The sequence below is a fragment of the Perca flavescens genome, chromosome 18 (genome assembly GCF_004354835.1).
Source record: "Perca flavescens isolate YP-PL-M2 chromosome 18, PFLA_1.0, whole genome shotgun sequence".
Classification (NCBI taxonomy): Eukaryota; Metazoa; Chordata; class Actinopteri; order Perciformes; family Percidae; genus Perca; species Perca flavescens.
In genome coordinates this window covers 21,626,909-21,653,706 of record NC_041348.1, presented here as the reverse complement: position 1 = coordinate 21,653,706, position 26,798 = coordinate 21,626,909, and the positions used below count along the sequence as shown (strand labels likewise).

The 26,798-nt window shown below is 39.1% G+C and overlaps 2 protein-coding genes across 2 annotated transcripts in view; both read right to left on the bottom strand.

The window, feature by feature from the left end:
- The window catches only part of tagapb (T cell activation RhoGTPase activating protein b), a 31,789-nt gene extending 16,187 nt beyond the window's left edge, over positions 1 to 15,602 (bottom strand). Inside the window, exons 1-2 of the mRNA XM_028605989.1 lie at positions 15,345 to 15,602; positions 9,693 to 9,772 (exon numbers count right to left, since the gene is read on the bottom strand). Coding sequence (XP_028461790.1) covers positions 9,693 to 9,772; positions 15,345 to 15,419 — 155 coding nt within the window. The 5' untranslated portion in view covers positions 15,420 to 15,602. The remainder of the gene's footprint in view (positions 1 to 9,692; positions 9,773 to 15,344) is intronic.
- Positions 15,603 to 20,049: 4,447 nt separating this feature from the next.
- Positions 20,050 to 25,738, bottom strand: opn8c (opsin 8, group member c). Its single transcript, XM_028605223.1, has 4 exons — positions 25,415 to 25,738; positions 23,133 to 23,426; positions 21,642 to 21,973; positions 20,050 to 20,624 (listed from the first exon to the last, which is right to left on the bottom strand). Exons 1-4 carry the CDS (start codon positions 25,515 to 25,517, stop codon positions 20,202 to 20,204), a joined length of 1,152 nt encoding a protein of 383 aa, XP_028461024.1. The 5' UTR covers positions 25,518 to 25,738; the 3' UTR covers positions 20,050 to 20,201.
- Positions 25,739 to 26,798: the final 1,060 nt, after the last annotated feature.

Sequence of the window (26,798 nt, the reverse complement as noted above, 5' to 3'; positions counted from 1 at the left end):
GTGGATTTGGAGAAGGCGTATGACCGGGTCCCCGGGAGATACTGTGGGAGGTGCTGCGGGGAGTATGGGGTGAGGGGGTCTCTACTCAGGGCCATCCAATCTCTGTATGACCAAAGTGAGAGCTGTGTCCGGGTTCTCGGTAGTAAGTCGGACTCGTTTCAGGTGAGGGTTGGCCTCCGCCAGGGCTGCACTTTGTCACCAATCCTGTTTGTAATATTTATGGACAGGATATCGAGGCGTAGTCGGGGTGGGGAGGGGTTGCAGTTTGGTGGGCTGGGGATCTCATCGCTGCTCTTTGCAGATGATGTGGTCCTGATGGCATCATCGGCCTGCGACCTTCAGCACTCACTGGATCGGTTCGCAACCGAGTGTGAAGCGGTTGGGATGAGGATCAGCACCTCTAAATCGGAGGCCATGGTTCTCAGCAGGAAACCGATGGAATGCCTTCTCCAGGTAGGGAATGAGTCCTTACCCCAAGTGAAGGAGTTCAAGTACCTTGGGGTTTTGTTCGCGAGTGAGGGGACAATGGAGCGGGAGATTGGTCGGAGAATCGGGCGCAGCGGGTGCGGTATTGCATTCAATCTATCGCACCGCCAGTGACGAAAAAGAGAGCTGAGCCAGAAGGCAAAGCTCTCGATCTACCGGGTCAGTTTTCGTTCCTACCCTCACCTATGGTCATGAAGGCTGGGTCATGACCGAAAGAACGAGATCCAGGGTACAAGCGGCCGAAATGGGTTTCCTCAGGAGGGTGGCTGGCGTCTCCCTTAGAGATAGGGTGAGAAGCTCAGTCATCCGTGAGGAGCTCGGAGTAGAGCCGCTGCTCCTTTGCGTCGAAAGGAGCCAGTTGAGGTGGTTCGGGCATCTGGTAAGGATGCCCCCTGGGCGCCTCCCTAGGGAGGTGTTCCAGGCACGTCCAGCTGGGAGGAGGCCTCGGGGAAGACCCAGGACTAGGTGGAGGGATTATATCTCCAACCTGGCCTGGGAACGCCTCGGGATCCCCCAGTCGGAGCTGGTTAATGTTGCTCGGGAAAGGGAAGTTTGGGGTCCCCTGCTGGAGCTGCTCTCCCCGCGACCCGACACCGGATAAGCGGACGAAGATGGATGGATGGATGGATGGAGTTTCACAGTCAACCATATCAGCTGTTTTTTCACATGAATATAGGCTATTTCCTGAAATTTTCTTTGAAATGTTTAATATGTAACACATTGTATACATTACCCCTGAGCACCTCATGAAAGCAGATGTTTAAGAACTGAATTGGTATTCATGAAACGGCCTTGAACAGTAGCTGCCATAAGAATGTGTTAATATGTTCCCAGATTCAGATCCATAATTTTAGTCCAAGACATTTGCTCTTAATTTCAACGTTATAACTCATAATTAGAGCCAACTGAGCTGTCTTGATTAGTGATTCTCTTTGTAACCCCTATAAACTAAAGCAGCGTCCTCTGTCGACCCCTCTCACTCACTGGTCTAGATCAATGGTTTGCAACCTAAGGGTCAGGACAACAAATATCGGATTATTTTCATCTCCTGACACATTTTAATGGGACAGGATAGAATCAGTAAATATATCCTGCTTCACAAAATGTTAGGCTTTTCGTAATCAGTTTTATCTGGCCTCCTAAGCTCCTCAAAAGGTTAGAAACCACTTGACCTGGACCATAATCATCACTTCCAGTGTCCGCTTGGTGAAAACATTTTAGGCTACTGGATCAAATTAATACAAAGCCCTCAAATTTGCATCCCTGCAATTGACACCTCCTGTTTGTTTCATCACCCTGCAGCTATCACATAGGAAACCACCAAAAGTCAGCAATACTGTGCAACAACTCAAAAGGCAGACGTGACCTAAAGAGACGCACCAATTGTTCTGCAAATAAACACATTGACCGACTCCAATCAATAACCTCCAACACGTGATCCTTTCCCAAATACCACAGAGAGTGTGGAATTATGTTTTAATTTAAAGCCAAATGTCAGATCTGTTTGTGAACTCATCGGCTACCCTAACAAATAAATATCATGTCAATAATCTGATATGATTTAATTATAGGAGTCTTAGAAGAACACACAAAACTAATTTAGCTTGGTTATTTGTTTACAAGGCCGGTGGTAGCTAGGGAGCAGTCGTGGGTCAGCCCACCCAAACGTGTGGTGTGTGGGGGTTGGTTGTAAAATTGTATATTTTAATGTTTTGTATTTCACTTGCATGGCATTTTTATTGTGTTAATGACCTGTTAAGGGACTACGGGCGGAAAATAGCACTTGTGCTACAACCTTGCGCAATGCATCTCTCCTTGTTAAGGTTAATGTTAACTTGTGCATTGTCCCTGTTTTAAATAAAATGAATCTGAACATGTGTCTGACCCACCCAATCAAAAGAAATAGCACAGAAATACCGGTAACATGCTGCACCCACGCTCCATGTATTTCTGCTGTAGTTTTCTCAAAATATTACGACTATTTATTCTCCAAATCTCAGAAAACATAGATGGGATAAGTTATATTTTGAATGTGCAGAAAGTTTTGAACATGAGCAGAAATCATATGAGCTATTACAGTCCAGAGGTTTATACATTAATTACAATTAATGAATGTATCTTTGAGGTGAATAAGTGCTGCATGCACATTTAAAGAGGTTACTTCCACAAACAAAAACCAAGAGTTAGTAATGCCTACATGCATGTTGCATTTGGCCAGATTCTTGCACCATCTGACCAGGGATTGGAACCAACAGCCTCTGGAATAGTAGTCCACTTCTCTAACCTCTGGGCTACCTACCACCCAAGTTGGCCACCTATCATTTCTACCAGCGCAACCTTATGAAGCAGGCTAAAACTGGCACTGTTTGTTTAGCTGAAATGAGAAGAGACTCAATCTTCATGGATGCAAGTTTTCATTTTTAATACTCGTTCATAGAAATGTATATAACTTTCCACATAACTGGACAAGAGCAAAAACAAACATTGACATTAGCTGCAGGTTTCAATTTTATTAGGGGAAATACCTTTTATTTCACATGATATTTCACACCACCGTTTACCGCCTGACAAAATTTCTTGATATCTAACAATAAAATAATCTGTAATAAAAATAAAGTCAATCCAGATATGTCACTGCGGCACACTCGTGTCTACTGTGTAGACTGTGTCAAAGTATACACAAGAAGTAAGAGTTGTTTGGTCTAATGATTATGAAACCACTTTTGGTCATGGCTCTTCCCACTGACTCTGGGTTCAGGGCAGAAATTCAAATTGTTGCAGCAAAGGTACTTTCCCTGTTACCTTTCTGGCCTACTGAAGATGACACATAAAATACTGACAACTAAAACAGTGGGAGAACTACAAACTCCAAATGATGGCTGCATGCGAATGCAACAACAACAAAACAAAATATAAACTATATATAATATATAAAATCTTATAAAAGCACTTAAACATGAACTACTTAACTCAACATTTATTACCCATTTAAGTAATAGTTCAACATTTTGAGATAAATACTTTAATACCACTCTTATATCTGTCCATTAAATATGATGCTACAGCAGGACATGGTTACTGTTAGCTTAACTTACCGGCTAGCCTTGTTTTGTCCAAAGGTAACAGAAAGTGTAAATACAATAACTGTAAGGGGTCTATGAGTCTGGCACATAACTGCATGCAAAACCACAACTTTGAAAAACAAAAAAGAAACGTTTTTACATTTTTTGTTACAGACAAAGCAAGGCTAGCTGCTTTAGGCTAATGTTGACCATCTTCTGGCTGTAATGCTGCTTAATATTCAACAGACAGATATGAGAGTAGTATCTTCTCATCATAATCATTTGTTGTTTGGTTTTCTCTGCACTAAATCCATGATATAAATCATAGTAATATAGTAGTTATTGTTAAATATTTGTAATAACTATATATTATTTCAGAGTTTGGGTTCTACGTTGGCCTTAGTGTTCCTACGTAGACTAAGCATTGAATGTAAATGGCAGTAAATATCTGATGAAATTTTGTAGTATTCGTGTTGTTGTTTGGTTAAATGTTGAAACAGTGCACATCTTGGGACGTAAGACAACGTTAAGAAAATTATACCAAAAGAGAAAGATGTTAGACCTGTACTCAGCTTTGTGATCAATAAATCCCAACCAAAAAATAGCAAGACACACTGCTTTGCAAAAATTAAAAGGCCTTTAATGGACGGGCGTAGCGTCCTATGCTTTTCAACTCACCCTCAACTTCTTCAGGGCATCTAAACCAAGTGACAGCTCACAGATATACCAAGGCTGGAGTCAGCTGCCAGGCAAGTAAGGTAGCACTGGATAATTGACACAAGTGCAGTAAAGAAAGTGGGTGTGTACATAATTAGGTCAAATCTAACAAGCCATCAATATCTTTAAGGCTAGTAAGTCGCTCATAAGTAATCAATAACATTGGATATTCACAAACATACTCTATCTATTTATTTATCTATCTATCTATCTATCTATCCATCTATCCATCTATCCATCTATCTCTTAGACATTTCAATGGCCTCTCTACCGCTTTGAGTGAGTCCAGATTACATCCATTGTGGTGTTTATAATGCTTATGGGGTCCATACAATATCCTACTCATGTTGTGTACTACCAGTAGCTACAATGCCTATGTGTTCTACATATGGGAGGACAAAAAGACAAATCAATAGATTTTTTTCATGTCCATTACCAAGGAAATCTGTTGCGACCGTCTGTACAAAGCCTCACAAATACAAAGATACATAAATACGTTGCACAACACAACTTTGAAAAAAAAAACTGAAAGATCATCATCATCATCATCATATGCCCTTCACCATACCTAGAGATTGGCATGGGGTACTTTCCATAAAATCATCTCTCAATGCAAATCAAACTAGCTATTAGGCTATCTGACATAAAACCATGCCAATCTCTAGGTATGGTGAAGTGCATGTGATGATGTGGGGCTATTTTAATTCCAAAGTAACCTTTATCAGGATGCATAGTATCCTGGATCCATGAAATAACTGGCCTTTAAAAATAAACATCTGCCTGCCTCTATGGGAATTTAACATAGGGGTGTACTCACTTTTGTTGCCAGCGGTTTAGACATTAATGCCTGTGTGTTGAGTTATTTTGAGGGGACAGCACATTTACACTGTTATACAAGCTGTAAACTTAATACTTTACATTGTAGCAAAGTGTAATTTCTTCAGTGTTGTCCCATTAAAAGATATAATTAAATATTTACTAAAATGTGAGGGGTGTACTCACTTTTGTGAGATACTGTACACTTTGTTATGGCTTATTTGTTCTGAGCTTGTACCATAGTGGTTGAATGCACTTATTAGAAGTTGCTTTGAATTAAAGCATTAGCTAAATGAAATGTAATGTAATACATTAAAAAAACTGCTTCTATTTTAATATAGGTATTTTTATATGTAATTAGTAAAATAGTTTTTGAATATTCATTGTTTTTGATTACTTTTGAGGGACTTGCTAGCCTCAAAGATACTGATGTCTTGTTAGAATTGGCCTAATTATATTATTTATTGACAGCACTTGTGTCAGTGCTACCTTGATTGCCTGGCAGCTGACACCAGCCTTGGTATATTTGTGAGCAGTCACTTGTTTTTACACTCCATGAAGAAGACTGTGAGTTGAAATGCGTAAGTGCATTTAATAAAGTCTTTTATTTTTATTTTTGCAAAGCAGTGTGCATTGGTATTCTTTGGTTAAGACTTAGGCTATGTTTAGACGGAAACGATTTGAAGAGAAAATGCAAAAGTGGTGTTGCGTTCTCACTTTTTATTTCATGTTTTGGGGGGGGAATCTGCGTGCATATGGTGACGCAAAAGTGTGTGAAATTCGATGTAGTATGCACACCAGGCGGCTAGGTGGTAGTGTGAAGCACTGCCACACAACACCACCAAGTCCGCGCGCCTGCGTAGAACCTTCCTTCTACTTCTCTCCCTAGTAGCGCGAAACCAAAACATGGCGAAGCGAACAACAAAAGCTGACAATTTTGTCTGGACAGACGAGGAGCCGGAGTTATTGCTTGAAACAACCTTAGATTACAAAGCCATAAAGGCACAAAAGGGTGTGGACTGGGAGTCCTGCCAGTCAAAATATATAGACATATGGACCTGGAGGGACGTCATATCCACATCCGTCAGATATCATCAAAGCTGAAAGCCATGCGAACCAAGTATAGGCAGGCAGTGGATACCCAACGGCGGAGTGGCCATGGGCGAGTAATCACTCTATATTTTGATTTATGTAACGAAATATGAGGTGGGTCGCCAGACTTTTGCGTTTTTACCCTTTAGACACCAACGCGACAGTGGAGCGTTTTTAAGATTTCCACTCTCGAGGGTGGTTTCAATTTTTGGCATTTTTAAGCCCCAAAAACGTTGTCGCCGTCTAAACGAAAGGCACATCTGATAAAATATTTTGTCGTTTTCACCCGCAAGCGTGTAAACAGGACCTTATTGAACACAAAGCTGAGTCTAAACAATCTCTTTTTTGGTCTCATGATATGTGCTTCGTGTAGCACTCCTCAGCCAATCTACTGGCATTTCCTCTCTATAGAGTTCAGAAAATATTCTGATAATAAAATAAAATCCATTTAAATATCTAACTAAATAAATATGCCTACTTATCTGTAGCATCTATTATTTTATTTTTTTACGGTGAGGCATTATCTACGTCAGTGGCAGTCCCACTACAGTGAAACTACCACCCACAAAGTCCCCCGCCTCAAGGAAATGCACAATGTGTATGTTTGAGCGCTGAATGGGTGGAGGTGTTGAGAGTGGGATGTGTCTGACATTTCTCTTGTTTGCGTTGATAGACTCGCCCCCTGGATGCTCTGGTGGTCTTTGTGTGAATTGGGAGAGCAGCTAAAAGGTTAAAGAGTTAAACGTCAGATATAGAAGAGGAGGGGATGAAGAGCCAGCACGATAAGAATCTGACATTAACAAACACATAACAGACTGTAGGTGTGTCTTGACATTACAAAGCCAAAGGATCAAACCAAACAAAGTCTGTCCGTTGGTAAAGAGCCTATAAGCGCAGTCTTTGAATCATACAGGGGTTTCTTGATCAGACCACTTACAGTAATCAGTGCTCAATCTTTAAAAATATGCAATCAGGGCTTGGCGCCTGTATTTTAGAAATACTGACGTCATGAGTTAAAGACCCCTCCATCTCCATACTACCTAACAACATGAAGTACAGAAAGATCATAGTTTTCATTATTTGGACTTTCCTGCAGTTATAACATCCAAGATGGAGATCTAAATGCAGTTTCAAACCTTTCTCAACACTAGGAATTCAATTCTGATGCTGAATCAGAGTGTAAACAATGGAATCAGCCCTTCAAATGCAGATCAGCTGGTTTAATTGTAAGTCTCCCGAGGTGCAAAAGTCCCAAACTCCCAGAGGACTTGACTTCAATGTTCTCAAAAGCTAGTCCTAAATTAAAATTTCAGATTTAATTTCAGGGTTTTCAATAACAGTTCAGATATGATACTAAACATGTTTTAGCGAGAGTTTTCTTTCTACAACAAACAAACCAAAAACAGCTGCTCCTCCAAATTTAAACTAGCTCTACAGTAGTAGCCCACACAAGGTGTGACACCCAGTTGTTTCATTTCACATCACAGTATTTGACATACTTACTATCATAAAGTGAGGGCAAACCCTCAGTTACTCTGTGTTTGAAAAATGTGTGTAGATAAAACCAAAACACCATAATTTTTCACTCCCTAGGAATATTGTTATATTTTACTTTCTGTAAAATATAACAAAGTACCTTTTGATACAATGCTACCAAAATTGCAGCACAGTTTGGGACTTCCCATGGGGTCACGGAAACATATTCCAGTTTTTTATATTATATATATATATATATTACTATTATTATTATTATTATTATATGTTATTTTACTGCTTTTTCTTGTGTACTGAACTTTCATGTCTCCAGGCCTCTAAAATTATCCTTCAAATTACACAATCTAACAGCCAATTTCAGTCTGCCTGAGTGTGAAAACATTCACACTGAACATGATAACCTGTTGATTAGGTTTTCTGGAGATAATGACTTATATCATAAATCATAAATGTTTGACTTGACTTGAATAGAAGGCAGATCATTATCAGCCACCCAGCCTGGTCATCAGAGTAGTTGTAAGTGAGGTAAGTTTGAGCTATGTGAAGGTCGTTATTTCAAAACTCCGCTCTGTAAATCCCCCACAGGGACATCTGTGTTTGTGGCGTGAACAGAGTGTGCTGTGTGGCCTGCAGGGTGATACAGTATGTGGTGTGAGCATGTTGACAGGGGGGAAGCAGACATAAGGGTAACACTTTATAATACCAATCAGTCATAAGTCATTTATAATCCTTGAATTAATAATGAACTAATCATTAACAAAACATGTATACATGTTGGTTAAGGATTAAGAGATATGTTAACATATACATGTGTGTCCTGTAAGTCATCTACAAATCTCAACAAAAACATGAAATAATCATAAACAAATCATTAGTCAATAATTAATAAGTAATTTAAGTTGATATATAGCTTTATATGGTATGACAAGTGCTCCTCTGTGATAAAAAACCCTGGTGATTTTAGCTTGTATTTCTAAGTGCTGCCATCTGTAGGCCGTAAGGCTTGACACTAAATATGAGCCAGAAGGGGTTCCCATAAACATTTTAAACTTGTATTTTCTCCACTATAGCTGCATGTAAACAGAAAGTTGCTGCCATATTTTATATTATCTCATTTCTTAGTAAACTGTCACAGTTGGTGCAGGGTTGGATCCAAAAGCCGACAGGACAGCAATAGGCAGCATACAGGAACTGAATAGCAATATTTATTCTCCAACAAATTAGAAAACACAAAACAGGTGTAAAAGGAAAAGACATGCAGGGCTTCAGAAACACATAAGGAATACAATGGCAAGCATAACCAACTCAAAATAACAATAATTGAAACAAGGAACATAAACAGAAAACCCAAAACCATCCAGTAATAAGCCACTGGAATAAAGGCAACAAAAGACATACTGTCACACTGGGATAAACGGCCACAGAGCAGTACCGTGACAGTAAACAGTCAAATTAGTGACTCTATTCTTGATGGCTAGCCTTCTCCAGCCACTCTGAAATGTGGGTAAAACACATGGTGTGGTTTCTTTGAATAGAGGCAGCCACTAACGATTTTATTTTATTATCAATCATTCTGCAAATGATCTTCTAGATTAATGGATTTATTGTACGGAAGAGGATTAGGGCCACATGTGCGAAACGTATTTCAGTTCTCAGTTTAAAGTCAGAATTCACATGTGGTCCTAATCCTCAATTGTTGGTCAATAAAATTTCAGGAAATAGTGACACGTGCCCGTTAGAATCTGAGGTGGTGACTAAAACTAATAGAAAGAAAAGCCACAATTCATCACAATTTAGAAAACTGCAAAACTGCAAAACCTGGTTGGTATTTTTGCTTGGAAATGTATTTAACTTTAAGCTGCTCATTTGTGTAGGAATCTAAAAAGAAATGCCCCAACAACACATATCACGGCAGGAAATTCTAGGATTTTTAATATTATATTTTTCATTTCATTTCGTTTGAGCAACTTACTGTCAAATACCTCAAAACCTAAGGAAAAAAGTTTAAAACAATGATGTACACACCTGATAGGAGACCACGGCAGAGCCTTCCCAAAGACCAGTGACGGGGCCGAGCGGCGTCTCTGAGCCAAGTGTCTGAGGTGCTGTAAGAAAACAGAGGACTTGTAAGTGAAACAACATATATCTACATGTACTGTATCAATGTATATTTATTTGTAGGGCCTTTCTTTTATTCATTTTATTAATGGGATGTTCAAACATTGTACACTACTTACGTATACCACTAAATGACTTCGACCACACAAACATTTGCCGTTTGTCCATGCCCTCTGGATTCTAGACATGTTCTTGAGTATACAACTAAACTGATTTTCTGATGTGACGCCACCATCGACAGTACAACACTTCGTGCAAATCACTGTTGAAAAAACTATGTTTAAGGTTTGGTTAGGTTTAGGCACAAGAACGACTTGGTTAGGTTTAGAGAAAGATCAAGGTGGGGGTTGACACTGCTACCTCCTTAAGACTGGGGATCTTTGTCGTCATGGTTACAGTTAGGGCTGGCAAACTCGATTCCTTTTAAAGATTCGGGTTATTCTGATTCACTCACTAAACTGATCTGGGTTGTGCGAGTCACTTGAGTCATTTGAGTCAGTATTGATCTATAGGCGAGCTTGCAATGTTTCGGACTGTGTGCTCGACCTAATTGTATTTTAACATACTACATTTATACACCAAAACCTACAGTAGGCCTAGCTAGGCTACGTGCAGAACATTGTATGTTATTTCAGAAGTGAAAGAATGGCTTTTGTTGTTGATTTGCTTTACCCTGAGCTCGAGGAGAGTCTTCACTCGCTCGTCTGAATCAGATCTACTCATAGCCGGCCGATTCGCGCGATTGACTGACTAACGCGAGAAGTCACGAGTCATCGACAACTCATGAGTTGTCTGTGAGGCGAGCCGAGGTGAGCTGCAATGTTTTCGGGTCGTGAAGTTCCTATAACCTGTCTCGGACTGTCTCTCTGCTCACTCAGTCACTTGAGTTGACTTGTGGAGTTGGTGTTGCCTACGAAATTGTAAGTTATAAAGCGTTTGGCAGCTGAGATGGCTAGGACTAGTAGTAGCTAATGTTGCAAGAGGTTTGTGTGTGGCGCTGTTATCATTTTAGATGAATTGTAGTAGGACTCAACTGATCCGAGTTAATGATACTAAAGACTCTTGACTCGTGAGTTCATTTTTTATTTTTTATGTTGCAAAACAAAAAGGATTTCAGTCAGGGAGGAAACCAACAACACCATAGATGGCTTGTTGTGATGGGAGATTCTACCAAGGACATACTTTATGTGTTTGTGCCATCCAACAGTTGTCAAGACATTTTACTCAAAACCACAAATGTGAAGCTCAATGTGGCAATACAGGAACAGGGGATCGTCATATTTAGTAGGATTCCTCTGGGGAACATGAATGTCTGTAAATAAATAAATAAAATAAAATAACATTCCATTTCAACAGTTTTTGAGATATTTCAATCTGGACCACTGGACCAACATTTTTTTTATCAACCCTAAATTAGGGATGAGATAAAGGTTAGGGTTCCTAACCTCTAATTCATCTTTTTTTATTTTCCCAGCAGGAACAGTCTTCCATACACACACCAACTTTCTTTTCTTGTGTGAAAGAAAACAAACAGATATTCCGCCGTGTTGCTCTTGTGCTCTAATTGTTGGACCGACTGAAAAATTGGGTTAAGCAGAACTGAAGACCAAGAGAAAAACTCTTGGTTATGGTTAGGAAGCGACCACTGTCGTTGTTAAGAGAAACCAATGTTGATTGTAGAATACAGGACTCAACAGTTATCTCCCGTAGACCAGAGTTCCCTGACCTTTCAGTTAATAAAGGGGCTTCTTCAGCAGCACAGCGGTGTGTGCATGTTTTTCATCTTTTGTGCTTAATGAATGACCCTTCCTCATATTGTTTGTATGACCAAGGGGGGGGTTGCAAAACAAAAAGGATTTCAGTCAGGGAGGAAACCAACAACAGAATAGATGGCTTGTTGTGATGGGAGATTCTACCAAGGACATACTTTATGTGGACAACAGTCAGCAAGGTCCTTGCGAAGTTAGCGGTGAGGCCATTACATAAACTCTGCACTGCATCATTGTTTGTCACAACGTTAATTATTGAGTTAAAAACTGCTCCAGTTCTGTTAAATAGAACGGAGACATGATTAAAATCTCCACCACGATCATGTAGTACGGTCACATGTTTAAAACAGTCATCATATGGCAGTAAATAGAACGGTCATATATGTTGTTTTGGGAGTCATTGACAATCAACCTATTCTGTCCTTTAGGGATGAGGATCTGTTGAATTTATCGTGAGGGGGAACATGAATGTTTGTGCCATCCAACAGTTGTCAAGACATTTCACTCAAAACCACAAATGTGAAGCTCGATGTGGCACTACGGGAACAGGGGATCATCATATTTAGTAGGACTCCTCTGGAGAACATCCGTTCCAACACTTGTTGAGATATTTCAGTCTGGACCAACTCTTTTTTTCTTTTTTCTTTTTTGTTTTATTAACGCTAAATTAGGGATGAGATAAAGGTTAGGGTTCCTAACCTCAAATTCATCTTTTTTATTTTCCCAGCAGGAACAGTCTTCCATACACACACCAACTTTGTTTTGTTGTGTGAAAGAAAACAAACAGATTTTCCATCTTGTTGTGCCTGCTCTTGTGCTCTAATTGTTGGACCGACAACAAACTGGGTTAAGCAGAACTGAAGACAAAGAGAAAAACAACAAAACAAACAAAAGCAGGAATACTTGACAAAGCATCTCTTTCTGGCCTCTGTCTCTGCCGGTTCCATGCTGGCACACAATGTCCACTGACTCATGATAAACCAGGACTAGTACACAAAAGACCGGGTGCCCTACCAGTCCAGGGTGCACACATACTTCACTGGGAGGTATGGATCCTCCTATACAGCACCGTTACTGTTGGTGTACACAACATGTTACCAAACTGATTCACATTAGAGTTTTCTGTTTCAATGCTCCAACACATTTAAAGGTCAGAGTTCACATTTGGCTTAGGGGAAACACAAATTTAATGTGGAAACAGACTTGACACAAGACCAGGAAATCACGTGGCTATTTTTGGGGCTGACAGTTGGCGATTTCAATAGGCAGAAGGCTAACGTGACCATACCTTAAGAGGATTTGTGGCCGTATAACAACTTTGCGCTACTTCAGCCTTTCAATTTCTGAGAGAGGAAGTCATTATGTGCACAGCCAGAAGACGTAAAAAAACACACACATGTGGGCCACTTTAGGTGTTTGAGCTATTAACCACTTGTGTCATTCTCTGATGAGGACAGACTCCAATTACAAACCAGTAAATTAAACTTTGAAAAGCAGAATTTCCACTGACACGTACTTTTTTCCCAAATAAATAAAGGATTAACTTTCTGGGACCGGTTTCACAAAACCAAGATAAGGGATTAAGCCGGGATTTCCTGGTTATCCTGGATGAATTTAGCCTTGACTCGGTTTCACGAAAGCAGAGGCACATAAATCACCATGGAGATTTATTCTGTGCAGCTAGCCTGGTCCTGACCAGGCTAACAGCCAGGATTTATTTAATCCAGCCAACAGGTGCATATTGCTGTTCATTTAAGTACTGTTATTATTTAAAGTTGTGACCATTATTTTTTTTTATAATTATAAATTTGTCATTGTTACTGTTATATTGCTGTATGAAGACTGCTGTTCATATTGCTGTAAGAAGTTTGATGGATATATTATGGCAGTTGTTGAGATAATTAGAAAAGGCTGATAAAATTTCAAATGAGTTTTAAATGAAGTCTGTTACTAAGGGCAATACATACAATGCTGTACATTTCTATAGTTCCCCAATGCACCTTAAATTATTTTAATTCATAATTTCTTTTTTTATTCTTTAACAATAGGATCATGTTTGTTCTGCTTCCATGTGCATTATATTTGGCATTCTTAGCACACAATTTGTATTTTCCAGTAAACTGGGACTATAATTTGGGAGGATTGTACAATTTTAAGAACATATCCTAACTGTAAAATCCTCCCAAATTATAGACTTAGTTTACTGGACCAGTAACTATCTAGTGATGTAGGCTACTGTACATTCATGTAACAACAGGGAGAGGACACCTTAATGGTTTTTGACCTTATATTTTGCCTGGGGGGAAATAACTGATGAATATACTCTGTTCCATTCATGTTTATAGTGTGCATGGAATTTATCACTTTATTATCTTTATAGTTTCTAGATTTTACAGTGCAATTTCTTCAGTGTCTTTATTTTGCATGTCCATATATACCAGGGAGCAAGGCATATAATATGTAGAGAAGGAAACTCGTCCTCTATAAAAAATAAAAAAACGCGAGTTAAAGCGTGACAGATAATAGCGGACCGACTAAATGATAGTCTAAAAATATACATTTATGAACTACTGCTCTTAAATGAAACCATTCAATGTGTCACTTGTCATTTGCAAAAACGAACACCTGTACACTTTGCATTAAAAGCGAGTAGTGGAAGTTAATATGACTTAGGAAATTCATATTTTAGCCAGTGAGAGAGAGGGAGGAACAGAGTGAAAAAGATATTTAGGCTTCATATTCTAGTGTTATAGAAAATGGATCTTCATGGTAAATTTCCTGAGTAACATTATCTTCTGCTTACTTTTAAGGCAAAGAGTACAATTGTTAATTTGTGCAAATGATTAGTAGCCTAATCATTGAATGGTAGGATTATGACGGTTTCCATTCAGAGCAGTGGTCAGTTAATGTATATCTTTAGGCTGCTTACGCATTCAGTCGGTCCGTGATCGTCTGCTACGCTTTCTCTCGCTGTTTCAGTACAGCGGCCGTGTTATTTTCTTTTTATTCAAATAATGTGTTTCACGTCATCATACTTCAGCAAGAAGCTGCTGCTCACTGTGTATAAAGTATGTACAATGCGTATTCTCCATTTTGGCATCAGTAAATCTGTGATCGACCTCGCGGTCTTTTGAGGAAATCCGTGGACGCGCATCTATCTGAATTAGTTCAGCCTGGCTCGACCTAGTCGCTCCTCCTCAGCCTGGCTTGGCCTTTGTGAAACGCACCAGGCCAGGACGCACAGATTAGACTAGGTCAAGCCTCGCTTTATCAGTTATCCTGGATTTATATATTCTGCTTTTGTGAAACAGGCCCCAGGTCTTAGTTTACAGAGGCTGCATGTGTATGTTGATGACAATATTTAGAATCTGCACTCAGAGACCCTCCATAATCACCAAAACGTTTTTGTTGTTGTTGTTGAAAGCAACACCTGGCTTTAACTGAACATAAATCAGTCTGTCCCCAGCCTTGTTTCCTTTCACCAAATACAGCCAGTAGAGTCGAGGAACATGGACATGTTGTTCATCAGTATTCTTTCATACTGTATGGGCTGGTGGATTGCTCCTCTCCTGGTCCTTGACCATTACTGACCTTTTTTCTTACCCATCTTATGTAACACAGCCTTCAAACCTCTCCCTCATACACACAGCAACTCATAAACAACATGTATGTTGATGTAAGTGAGTGAGTCATGAGTCTGGAACAGTTAACAAAGCAGCGTCTCACGCTAAATCACACTCAGCGGTCGTCTTTTTCACCTTTGCGTATTGGATGGCGGATCAATACTCACAGGATGTAGAGAAGCTGCAGCATCATCGTAGCTTCCTCTCCTCATAGTTGCAAATCCATAATCTGGAGAGTCCATGCTGGTGTCTCCGAACAGAACCTCAACCCCCTGCTGCCGTGTACTGTTAGTAGCCAGTTGGTAGTATTTTCGCTTTGTATGTAGAGAAGAAGTAGTTTGAGGGTTCTGGTGTGAACGAGCCGGGGAGCGGCTGCAGAGTGGCGCCTCCAGTCCTGCAGAACAGCTCCTTCTAACTGGTGCTAATAAGGGTTACAACAATGGAGGCCCGGCTGGCACACAGAATAGGAGAGTTTTTTTTTTTTTGCCTGACCTGCACCCACAGTGCCACCAACACCCCCCACCCTAACTCGCTCACCCTGTCCTGTCCTGTTCCGCTCCAGTGGGGCAGCTTCCTCCCATAATGAGATCGCCGTGCCTCCCATCAGGGCCTGCTGCCCCGTCCCCATTTCCAGGCTTAACGAGGGTGAGATGCCGTGACTGACAGTGCCTCTGAAAAACAGGGTCTCCCATATTACACACACACACACACACACACACACACACACACACACACACACACACGTACGATGATGAGTTTTTAAAGCTACTTTCAGGTTTAGAAGGTAAATAAAATCCAAGGACAAGCGGGAAAGGGTTCAGAATTAAAACAAGCATAAAAAAAGACATTTTCAAGGTAGTAAAGTTTGAAAATAATGTCTTAGCTGAACAGTTGAACAGCAGTGAGAGGAATCCATCTTTCTATTTACATGTAGTTAGCTTGTGTTGTCTCTCTGTGTCTCTCAAACATTGATTAGTGGAGACATTAAGAATTTTAGCTGAACATGTTTTTAAAGCAGAAATAAAAAAGTTAAAAAAAAAAGCCACAGTTTGTCTATAAGAGTAAAGTGGCTCTCTGCAATAACAGAGCTCTGAATCTTTGACCCATCGTGGCCAATCACAGCCGGCTCATAGACACACATCTCCTGATCTACTTTCTCACAATATGAACACACGCAGAACAAAGAACAGAAATAACTTGATTTATAGATTATTTTAAAAGATATTGGGATGTTATGTTCAAGGTGATACTGTGCATACATGATACACAGTAGTGGAGGAAGTATTGACAGCCTATATATGTCAATGTTGTGTTTACAGTTTTTTCCACTGTTCCTAAGTGGCCAAAAACAATCAATGAATCGTAATAACTTTGTTAATAATACTATCAAATCTCACTTTTCCTAATCTCTCATATTGACCGTGCACCATCCTTCCCTTACAAATATAAAAATGTAATACCGACACACTCATCCCTTAATGATAAACCCTGGATACCTTTACTGTTACACCATCTAGCTAGGGATTAAAAACAAACTTTGGACTTCAACTTTGTGAAGTGTTTTTTTTTTTTTAACCATGTTACAATTTAGTTTTGTATGACTTTCTCTCTAAAGTTTTATTTTAAATATGTTGACTCCCTTTTTCTTGATTTTTCCAAAACCATAATAAATAAGCTTCCTTATTCATCATCATTTAAATTCGCCAATTACCCGCTGGAGCTGCTCTCCTCAGCTACAAATCAAATACTAATGCTAATGTTTGAGTCACAGACAGACAGGTAAACTCTGTAAGAAATCCAGGGTCTCCATTCCACCTGACATGCAACTATTTGGACTAAACATGCAATCTCCAGAGATATTAAAACAAACAAACAAACAAACAGCCCATGTGCCTTGTGTTATAAAATGCTTTGAGTTGGCCCTGGAGGTCCCCATTTAGTCTTGTTTAGACAAGTTAATGGTTTCCATCCAGTTGTGAAAAGCTCAGCGTTGAGCCACGTTTGAGTCAGTCACTTGCTTTCATGACTGGTTTGATTTTGGCTTTATGGTGGCAATCATGGCCAATTTATTCAATTACTGTCACTACGGCAATTTATGATTTCACATTTTCTTCAATAGATCTACATTCAAAACAAGTTCCCATTTTGTAGAGATGAGTGTGTTTGGATTGGCAGTAAAAAACTGATTAAGATGTCCCAGCTTGATATGTCTCTTGGTGAAGCTTTCCCTTGACCAGACACAGCTTTTTCCTTCCAAATTGTAATATTTGAACACACTAACTAAAGCACATGCAGCGCTACCTTTGCTTTTTACAGCATTTTTAAACATTGCTGAGCGTGCATCACCACAGTGAAATTCCTGATATAACCCTGTTCATAGAGGGAAATGCAATTAAGTCTTGTTGCTGATTTGAACAATGGAGAAAACACTCATCAATGCAGCCTATTGTCAAGAGGTTACATAATCTGTAGCACATACACAACACTGGGCTAAACATCTCACTCATCTATAATGACCTACAGGAACAGTCTGACATATTATCTATAACCAGTACTTTCATCTTGTGCTTTGGTTTTCTGCTATTTAAAGAAGTCACTCTTTTTGTCATGTTTCTTGATTGTGTGTGACACACACACACGTACGTCTGTGCGTGCAGGCGTGCATGCATTTTTCAGATATCCATCTCACGTATGTCGGGCAGAAACTGTGTATCATCCCTTGATGTCTGTGGGTTTTACAAATATAGGTAAATAGCTCAATAAAATGTTTTCAAATTAGCCTTTTTTCATTTCCTGATATGCAACGGTTTTGGACATAGGCCTACAAGGTTTTCACCCGACAGCAACGATATGCTACTATTTTAATTTTAATCAATTTAGCTGTCTAAGCAGGCTGTGCAACATCTCAGATTTTACTTGTTTCATACATTAGCAAACACGGCCCAAAGCGCATTTTTCCACTTTAAGACTATTTTTTTCTGTTTTACATGAATTGGGTTTGGAGAGCTGCCAACACAATAGTGACCTACACTCAATACTGTGCCTGAATGCATCCTGTGTAGACTGAGATGGAGCTCTGAAGCTGCTGCTGCTCTGCTAACTGCTGCTCACGCTACACCTATGTAGACACACTGTATGTCCAATATTCACTTTCCTTTTAGCTCTGTTTTTGGTATCCACCAACTCCTGGGGGGAATATCTGGCTTTTTAGCTTCTAAATGATCCACTGTGTTCACTAGCTAGTTGCTAACTTGGTTTGTCCTCCGTTTGGTGCTGGACAATGCATACTGTTGCTCTGAGAAAAAGCAAGCTCTACATCTGACAACTTACCATTACACATAGTCTTTTAATCCATTGTTATGATAAAAAAAATATGAATATAGTAGCTTTAAATATATTAAATCATCAAGAGTACAGAGCCGGTATCACAATTTAGATAACTGTTAAAACTAATACAGTCCTGATGGATTTTCTACACTCACATAGACACTTAATGCCACTTAATTGCCGCCACCTTGGACTACATGGAGCTCATGAATCAGTCAGAGTGGCAGTAAATGAATGGTCTCTCATTAACTGTAATGTATTAAGCTGTTACATCACTCAGACTGAGCATTAAAAAAATGAGACGAAAGTGCTTCTGGTCTGTAAGGGAATTTTAATTTCTTTTCATTTATGCAGCTGTTGAATCACCAGAGAATGAGACCACGGATTGATTAGAAATGTGAAAATATTTGAATGTTGAACAGTTTATTAATCTCAGTTAAAATAAATATGATATCATACATCGTTTTTTGCAATTTTCTCTATACATCTTTTAGGATGGAGGATTTTATGATGGAGGACTTTCAATTTCTGTGCATTCAAGAAACACATTTTTTATATAATTTCTGTCAAAGGGACATCGAAGTGTTAGAATTATTAGAATCAGAATTATGTTTTAAGGGCTACAGAGAGAGAGAAAACACAACAAGGACACATTCACTGATCAACTTTCTGTTAATATCTGAAAGTTAGAAACAAACAATTACAACAGTTATCTGGGCATTTTTAGGCCCTTATTATAACAGGAGAGCTTAGACAAGAAGGGAATGACATGCAGCAAAGTGCAGTAGGTTGGAGTTGAACTTGCGGCCGCTGGGTCGAGGACTGAGCCTCAGTATATTGGCGCGCGCTCTATCAGTTAAAGTCAGGTTTAAACAACAGAAAAAATCACACATTGTTGACATATTTCAGTCAGCATCGGGATCGATATGGAGTTCAATGTCTTGCCCAAGGACACTTCCACATGAAACTGCAGGGCCAGGAATCAAACTACCAACCTTCCAATCAGTGGGCAACCACTCTTACCACCTGAGCCACAGCCACCCCTAGTATACCTTAATGGAATTCTGCCATTATCAACATTATTATCACCTTCCGGGTTTGACAAATAAAAAACAGAGAGACATCTGATTTAAAGTGCCAAGAACTATCAAGTTGACACGTACCTTAAAGTCATAATACAAAAACATGTAACACAGATCATATTTGCATGTAACATATAGCAATTACAGGTAGCCTGTGATTGTTTACATGTCAGTATTCATCACTGAATATAACACTGAAATGACAATAATTTGAACTTGAGTTCTGCTACTACTCATGGAGAGTACACATGATCTAAGAATTTAACAGGATGCAGGCTGTTGAGCAAATAGAAACTCTTAACAGCACGGACGTTTGGGTAGATGGCTGTCCACAGTTTAACCACACTGCTGACCTACAGATGCCCTGTCTACGGTGGCTCTGAAGGTCAAAACACAAAAGCATTTCAGATAACACAAAAGCATTTCACAAAACAACATTTTAGAAAACAAAGCAACCTTTCACAAAATAAAACAACATTTCACAAAACAAAACATTTCACAAAACAAAACAACATTTTACAAAACAAAACAACATTTTGTGCAAAGGCCAATGGGACTGTGTTCTGAACAGTTCCCGTCCTAGTTGATGTTTTCAGCATGCATACACCGGCCTGCTCAGGACATGGTTGCTGTTGGGGTGCGATTCTTTGTCTTTTTCTTTGCCTTTGCCCTTCTCTTGCTCTTGCTGTGAGTTATGACCCGAGATAAATCAACATTCTTCTTTTGGACGCAGCCTCTTTCCTGGAGCTGAATGTGGATGGGATATTGGTGGACTTCGGCAATGTCGACGCCCACTTGGTTTCCTCCCAACCTGGGCCAGAGAGAGAGGAGCATGCAGCGAAGCTCCTTTTGGAAAGGCTTGTTAAAGTAAAAGTAGATGAACGGGTTGTAGATGTGGGAGCTTTTGGCGAAGAGGGCGGGGAACACAAAGCCCTCAGGAGCCATGTACTGGCTCCCCTTGTGGAAAATGAAGAGGAAGGACACAATAGTGTACGGCGCCCAGGCAATTATAAAACCCAGGCTGATGCAGAAAAACATCTGGAAGAGGAAGTAACACATTTCAGAAGATTACTACACTGGAAATGTCATTGCGCTGTAAAAATGTGAAACTTAATGAATCATTTCTCATGATGCACACTAGTAACAGAGGGTTGTATACATACAGCTTGTTTCCTAGGAGACTGTCCACAAAAGCAACAGGAGTCTCTAATCTTTGCTCTTTCTAAGTGAAGTACTGGATAACGTCCCCCCCCCCACTTTCAAATTTGTTTGATATTATTTTATTTATAAGTCTGGGTGATCTGCCCCTATTTTAAACAATAAAGAAAGTAAGACATCTTTTTCCTTTCTTATTTTCTGGAAGAATCTATAATTATTATCAACTTAATTATTTTCCAGATTTTGTATCATCATAGTCCCTAAACCTATGTAGTAATGCATGAAATATGATTCAAATATAAAAACTTTGTTTTGGCCAAGGACCCCCAGACCCCCTATTTTGTGTCCCCCTACTTCTCATACCAAAGTTACACCTTTAACTGTCTCTATTATAAAATGTGTCCACCAGAGATCATTTCTAATTTTATCTAAATAATAGTACAGTTTATATATTATATATTTGCTTGTAGCCAATCACCGCAAGTGTTCTTCTATTTAACGTGTGATTGGCCCACTACCACAGCAACTACAACCCATACAGTGTGTGGTGTGGTCAAGTTATTTAGAGAAAGTCCCATCATGTCTTTTCTTACCAGGTTAAAACCTGAGACTTTTGTTGTTGTTTTTGTTTTCTAGGCTACTTGAGTCTCAAACAAATTGATAGAGAGTCAAATCAAAGCTCAAATGAGTCAAGTTTTAGAGCAGTCAAGTTCAAGAGTATGTCTCAAGTCCTCATATATACAGTATATATATATATATATATATATATATATATATATATATATATATATATATATATATATATATATATATATATATATATATATATACCTAGATTTCTGGTAGTCACTGCTCTTGGCAAGGAAGTAGCCCCCCAAAAAACCTGCGTTTGCTCACCACGGACAGTTGTTTTTCAGCGTATCGCCGGTTGTTGCGGATGTGTCTCGCAGACAGCAAGTGGGAGAAGCGAGACACCTCGTAGAGGATCTGACACTGGGACACCACGATGAGGAGGATAGGAACCATTGTGAAGAGGGCGAAGGAGCAGATGACGTAGAAGGCATCCTTGGCTGAGGTATGATAACCTCTCCAGGCGACGGTGCAGGACAGTCCGTACGGCTCAGGGACGTACTCGCCCCAGCCAAACAGAGGGAAGCTGGACCACACAGCAGCGATGAGCCAGGTGGAACAGCACGCTATCTTGATGTTAGCTCCTTTCAGCCACACAGCTGTGAAAAAAAAAAACAGTATATCTAATAGTGTTACTGCTGAGTTACATATCGTATACATTCAACATCTCAGCTGCCTTAGTGCCTAAAGGAACGGTTCGACATTTTGGCAAGTTTGCTTATTCACTTTCTTGTTAGATGAAAAGATTGTCTTTTGTGTGGAAATATGAAGCTAGAGCCATCAGCCAGTTAGCTTAGCTGAGCATGAAAACTGGAAACGGGGGAAATAGCTAGCCTGGCTCTGTCCAAAAGTAAAAAAAAAAGAAGCCAATATTTAACAAACAATATATCGCTAACGTTTTAATTAGTGAGCTTTTGAGGTGCTGGTAGGCAGATTTTGTTAAAATTTGGACGGAGCCAGGCTTGCTATTTCCGTGTTTACAGTCCTTGTGCTAAGCTAACTGGCTGCTGGCTGTAGCATCATTTTTCCGTACATACATGAGAGTGGTATCAATCTTCTCAACTAAATCTCAGCAAGAAAGACAATACACTTCACAATTTTTCACAAAATGTCGAAAAATTTCTTTAAAAAAAAAAAAAAAAAAACTTTATTTGACTCATCTCTCTGCTTTTTGTCTCTCCTTTGTGACTAAAGTGAGTGAAATTAATGGCGAATCCTTTTTTTTGGTCATGTACAGTACACTGTTTTTTTAAAATTACAGCTTATTACAAATTATTATTTTTATTAAGTGTAATTTTTTACAGAAAAGTAAATGTCAAGCTATATGATTACAGAAAAACAAACCCAGCAGGAGACACATCAGTTCTGTCAACATCTGGCTCTATCACGGTAACATCATTAATGTGGATATTTATGCACAGACATTTACACAGCAATTCTAGTTTAATATGACATTTGTGCCTTCTAAAAAATAGTTACTGAAGCATAAAGCAACGATGCATTCTGATGCAACTTCTGCCATCTTGACATAAGGAAGAAAGAGCAAGTTAAGTAAAAAGGTTATGCAACGCCCTGCCTTACTTCGCTTCACAAACACAAAAAGTCTTATATGGCGCATGACGGGCTTTGTGGAAAGCTTTAGAGAAGGACTATTTGTTGTAAAACTACCAAACAATGTACTAAATAATTAAAATAAGTTTATCTATGCTGCCCTTGAACCCTTTGTCAACATCCCTTCAAGCAACAACAACAACTAACCATAAACCAATCTGTGGCAAGTCTTCAGGTAGCGGATTATGCTGATGGCAGCGATGGTGAACATGCCACACAGGCCAAAGATGTAGCAGCCGAGGCCGTAGTAAACACATGTGATGTTTTCTCCCAGCCAACAATGGTGGAAAGAGGACAGGATGGAGAGCGGGTAGAAGCAGATGCAGCAGAGGAAGTCGACCACGGCCAGGTTGACGCACAGCAGCTCTGAGCCCACCATCTTCTTCCTCCTGCGGTAACAAAGCACCAGAACCAGCCCATTGCCCAGAACAGAGAGCAGAACTAAAAAGAAAAGGAAAACATTATTTCTGCTCAAAATTCAAACTGCATTAACTGATTTTTGTTTGGCCAAGCACAATTAATGAAAGAAAATCCTGGAAAATTAATACAGAATGCACACGCACACACACTTTAGTCTAATTGCATACACAAGTGTAATTAGTCTAATGACTAACAAGTGCACACCCGTGAATGGCAAACCTTGATCAAGGAGTTTGGTTGCTATGAGCCGGATGTCTTACAAATAAGCTGATTTCAATTAAATTTGAAAAAATCAGTTTTTTTTTTACTTGTATTGAAAGAAAAAATCCATTTGATGCATTATGATCCAAGTGCAGATTAAAAATGTCAAACATTTTCTGTGATTAAATAATTCAATAGAGGTGTGTGCTCTCTGATTTCTACTTAAACGTGTGGAGTCTTTTTTCTTGTAAAGATGTGTTTAATTACAGTTTTTTCCAACTGCTTACACACGTTTTCAAAACTATGTCTCCTTTTTTCAAAACTCTACACACAATTCCCACAACTGCACACACTAAATGCAAAATGTCTCACATCTCCTTCAAAATGAAACACTGCATTCAAAATACCATAAACACATCTCAAAATTAAGCATTTGCATCGAATGGCAAACACCTTTTTCATAATAGTACATTTTTGGATATACCATGTACACACCGTTGTCCTAAATCTAAAGCTCTTTTGTCTTTCATATGCTTATATCTACATTTATAATGTTCTAGAGTGAAAGTAATCTGCTGAAAGTGGTTGAAAAGTGCACTGTAAAAAACAATGTAATGTTGCAGTAAAACAGAAAATATTTATTGGGCAAAACATTACGTTTGTAAGATTAGCACAGTGTTGTATACCGTAGCATGAAACAAGAAAACAAAAGTACAAACATATGTAAACCAAAGGTATCATTGTTAGAATAAAGAATGTGCGTGCGTGCGTGCATGCTTGTGTGTCGAGGCGGTGTGTCCTCCTTGTTGTTGTCCCATCTCTCCCTCCTACTCCCCTTGTTCTCTGTCTATTGTTGGCATCCATTGTTCAAAACAGGTAATCTGACCTTTGACATATGTATAGGCCTATACTAAAGCAGTGATTGGTTAGTGTTCAGTTATGACATAATGTGTTTGCAAATGTGAGGAGTGTGAGAGTGTGTGTGTGTGTGTGTGTGTGTGTGTGTGCGTGCGTGCGCGCCTGGTAAATAATTGTAGCATTTTGATTGGTTGGGTTTAGAAAAGGAAAGCAAGTCACTTCCTGTTAGATTTTGGTGTCTTAGGTAGAGAATTGTGTGTAATGTTTTGAAAAAAGTGTTTTATGCAATTGAAAATTGAGTAAAAGGCTGAGAAATAGCTTATGGTTTTGGAGATGTGCTGTGTAGTTTTGCACTTTGAGTGAGATGTTTCAAAAATTGTGTGAAATGAAAAGATTTTGGGTGTAAGCAGTTGGAAAAAACTGTAAAAGATGCATACTTTACAGTGCAATAACAATATGTAGGACACATAAACATTTCCATTTGTGTATATGAGAAAATAGATTTAAAAATGTGCAGGCAAATGTGGTAGAAAAAGGTTATAAACATAATGATACATAAACTTATATGTATATACAAATAAAAAAGTGATAACATAACATATAAACCTAACCATAAAAGAAAACATTAAATAAAATAAGTAAACAAAATAGTCAAAGTCTTACTTTTCAAAAATAAAAAGTGCTCTTTTACATTAAATACCAAATAAATGTGTTTCCTGTATTTCAGCAAACTAGCATAATTTCTATATTGTTTGGGCTATTTAGAATAATGATTTGTATTGTTTCGCTGTAAAATAAGTAGAATTTACATTTAGTTTGAGCTGAAAAAATAAAGAAAACTTAACTTAACCTAGCCTATATATTTCTGTTAGGTTTATATGACCTCTCGCTTATCATAGAGTTGAATATGTTTTCAGGTGAGGCATAAATGATAAATGTAGGCTACGTACCGACGGAGAGGATGACCAGTCCCACACATATGTCAGCCGCTGGGGTCAGTTTGGAGGTGAAGGCAGAGACGGTCCGGTGGTCTCCAGAGGAGTTCAGAGCCATTGAGCCGTTTCCGACCTTGTAAAATCCGGACTCTCAAAGTGAGATGTGTGCACGGAGGCTTTTATGCAGGCGGGTGTGTCACCATGGTAATTCACAGCGCGAGCTAACCTGCTCCGTGAAACGCATGGAGGCGCCGCGCGTGCAAGCGTTTGAACTCTCTGGAGGATAAGGTGTTGCTCCTTCAGGAGGTACGGAGTCCCGGAGGCGACAAACGGACAGGATACCTGTCTGATGGGTGAGGAAGTAACACTGAATGCTTGAATAGGCTAAAGATAGCGAGTTTAACATCCAATTAGTTTGATTAGATCCTGTAAATTATATATATTTTTCCATAATACACGCGTGTGTGTGTGCGCGCAAAATGAGTATAAAAGATTAAAAAATATTTTCAATTTGCTGTACAAGAATGGTAAAAGGCCTAAATACTCCCAACCACCACCTACCGACTAAATAAAATAAAGAGTTGAAAATCATTACTTAAAATTATACTTATTTGTGCACTCAAAATAAAGTAACCGATTTGTTTTTCTCCCTCAGTAGGCTGTAACAGCATATTGATTATTCGAATTGGACCCTATACTTTTATAGCCCCCAACATATTGATTTTTCATAGCAGAAAAGCACAAGAGGAACAAATAACATTAAGGATGGCCCTTTTCAGTTATTGCTGCAATGCAGAGAATGAGCTGTAATTACAGATTGTCATTAAATGAGCTGTAGCTGTTGATTGTCATTAAATGAGCTGTAATGATTGCTACGTTAGAATATTTTAGTTTCTGAAGAGCGCCGATAACTTTAGCTTATTTGTGCACTCAAAATAAAGTAACCTATTTGTTTTCTCCCTCAGTGGGCTGTAACATCATATTGATTATTTGAATTGGACCCTATACTTTTATAGCCCTCAAATGATTCTGACACTGGTATTGTAAAGGATCATAATACTATTTCCACCACTGACTTTGCACCTTATAAATATAAAGAACTTCAAAAGGACACATACAAAGACAACCTGATAAAAATAAAGATTATGTTCACATTAAGATTTTTCTTTTTTTTTTTAAATAAAGAAATGCATTTGTTATATACGGAAGCGTATTGCATTCACCACAGAAAAAAAAATGTAGACACCTTATCTCGTAATTACGAGATCCTATCTCTTAATTTTGAGAAAACATCTCGTAATTACGAGAAAACATCTCGTAATGATGACATAATTTTAAAGACCTGGAAGGCGGCATATCTAGTTGTATAACTTTTCTTCAGGGGGCACAACGCTGATGA

Bases quoted from the DNA above. Each gene is read 5' to 3' on its own strand.
- opn8c (XM_028605223.1), bottom strand. From the start codon at position 25,517: ATGGCTCTGAACTCCTCTGGAGACCACCGGACCGTCTCTGCCTTCACC. The intron at 23,427-25,414 runs GTACGTAGCCTA...TTTTCTTTTTAG, and splicing joins ACTGGTCATCCTCTCCGTCG to TTCTGCTCTCTGTTCTGGGC. The intron at 20,625-21,641 runs GTGAGCAAACGC...TTCCTCTTCCAG, and splicing joins CTGAAAAACAACTGTCCGTG to ATGTTTTTCTGCATCAGCCT.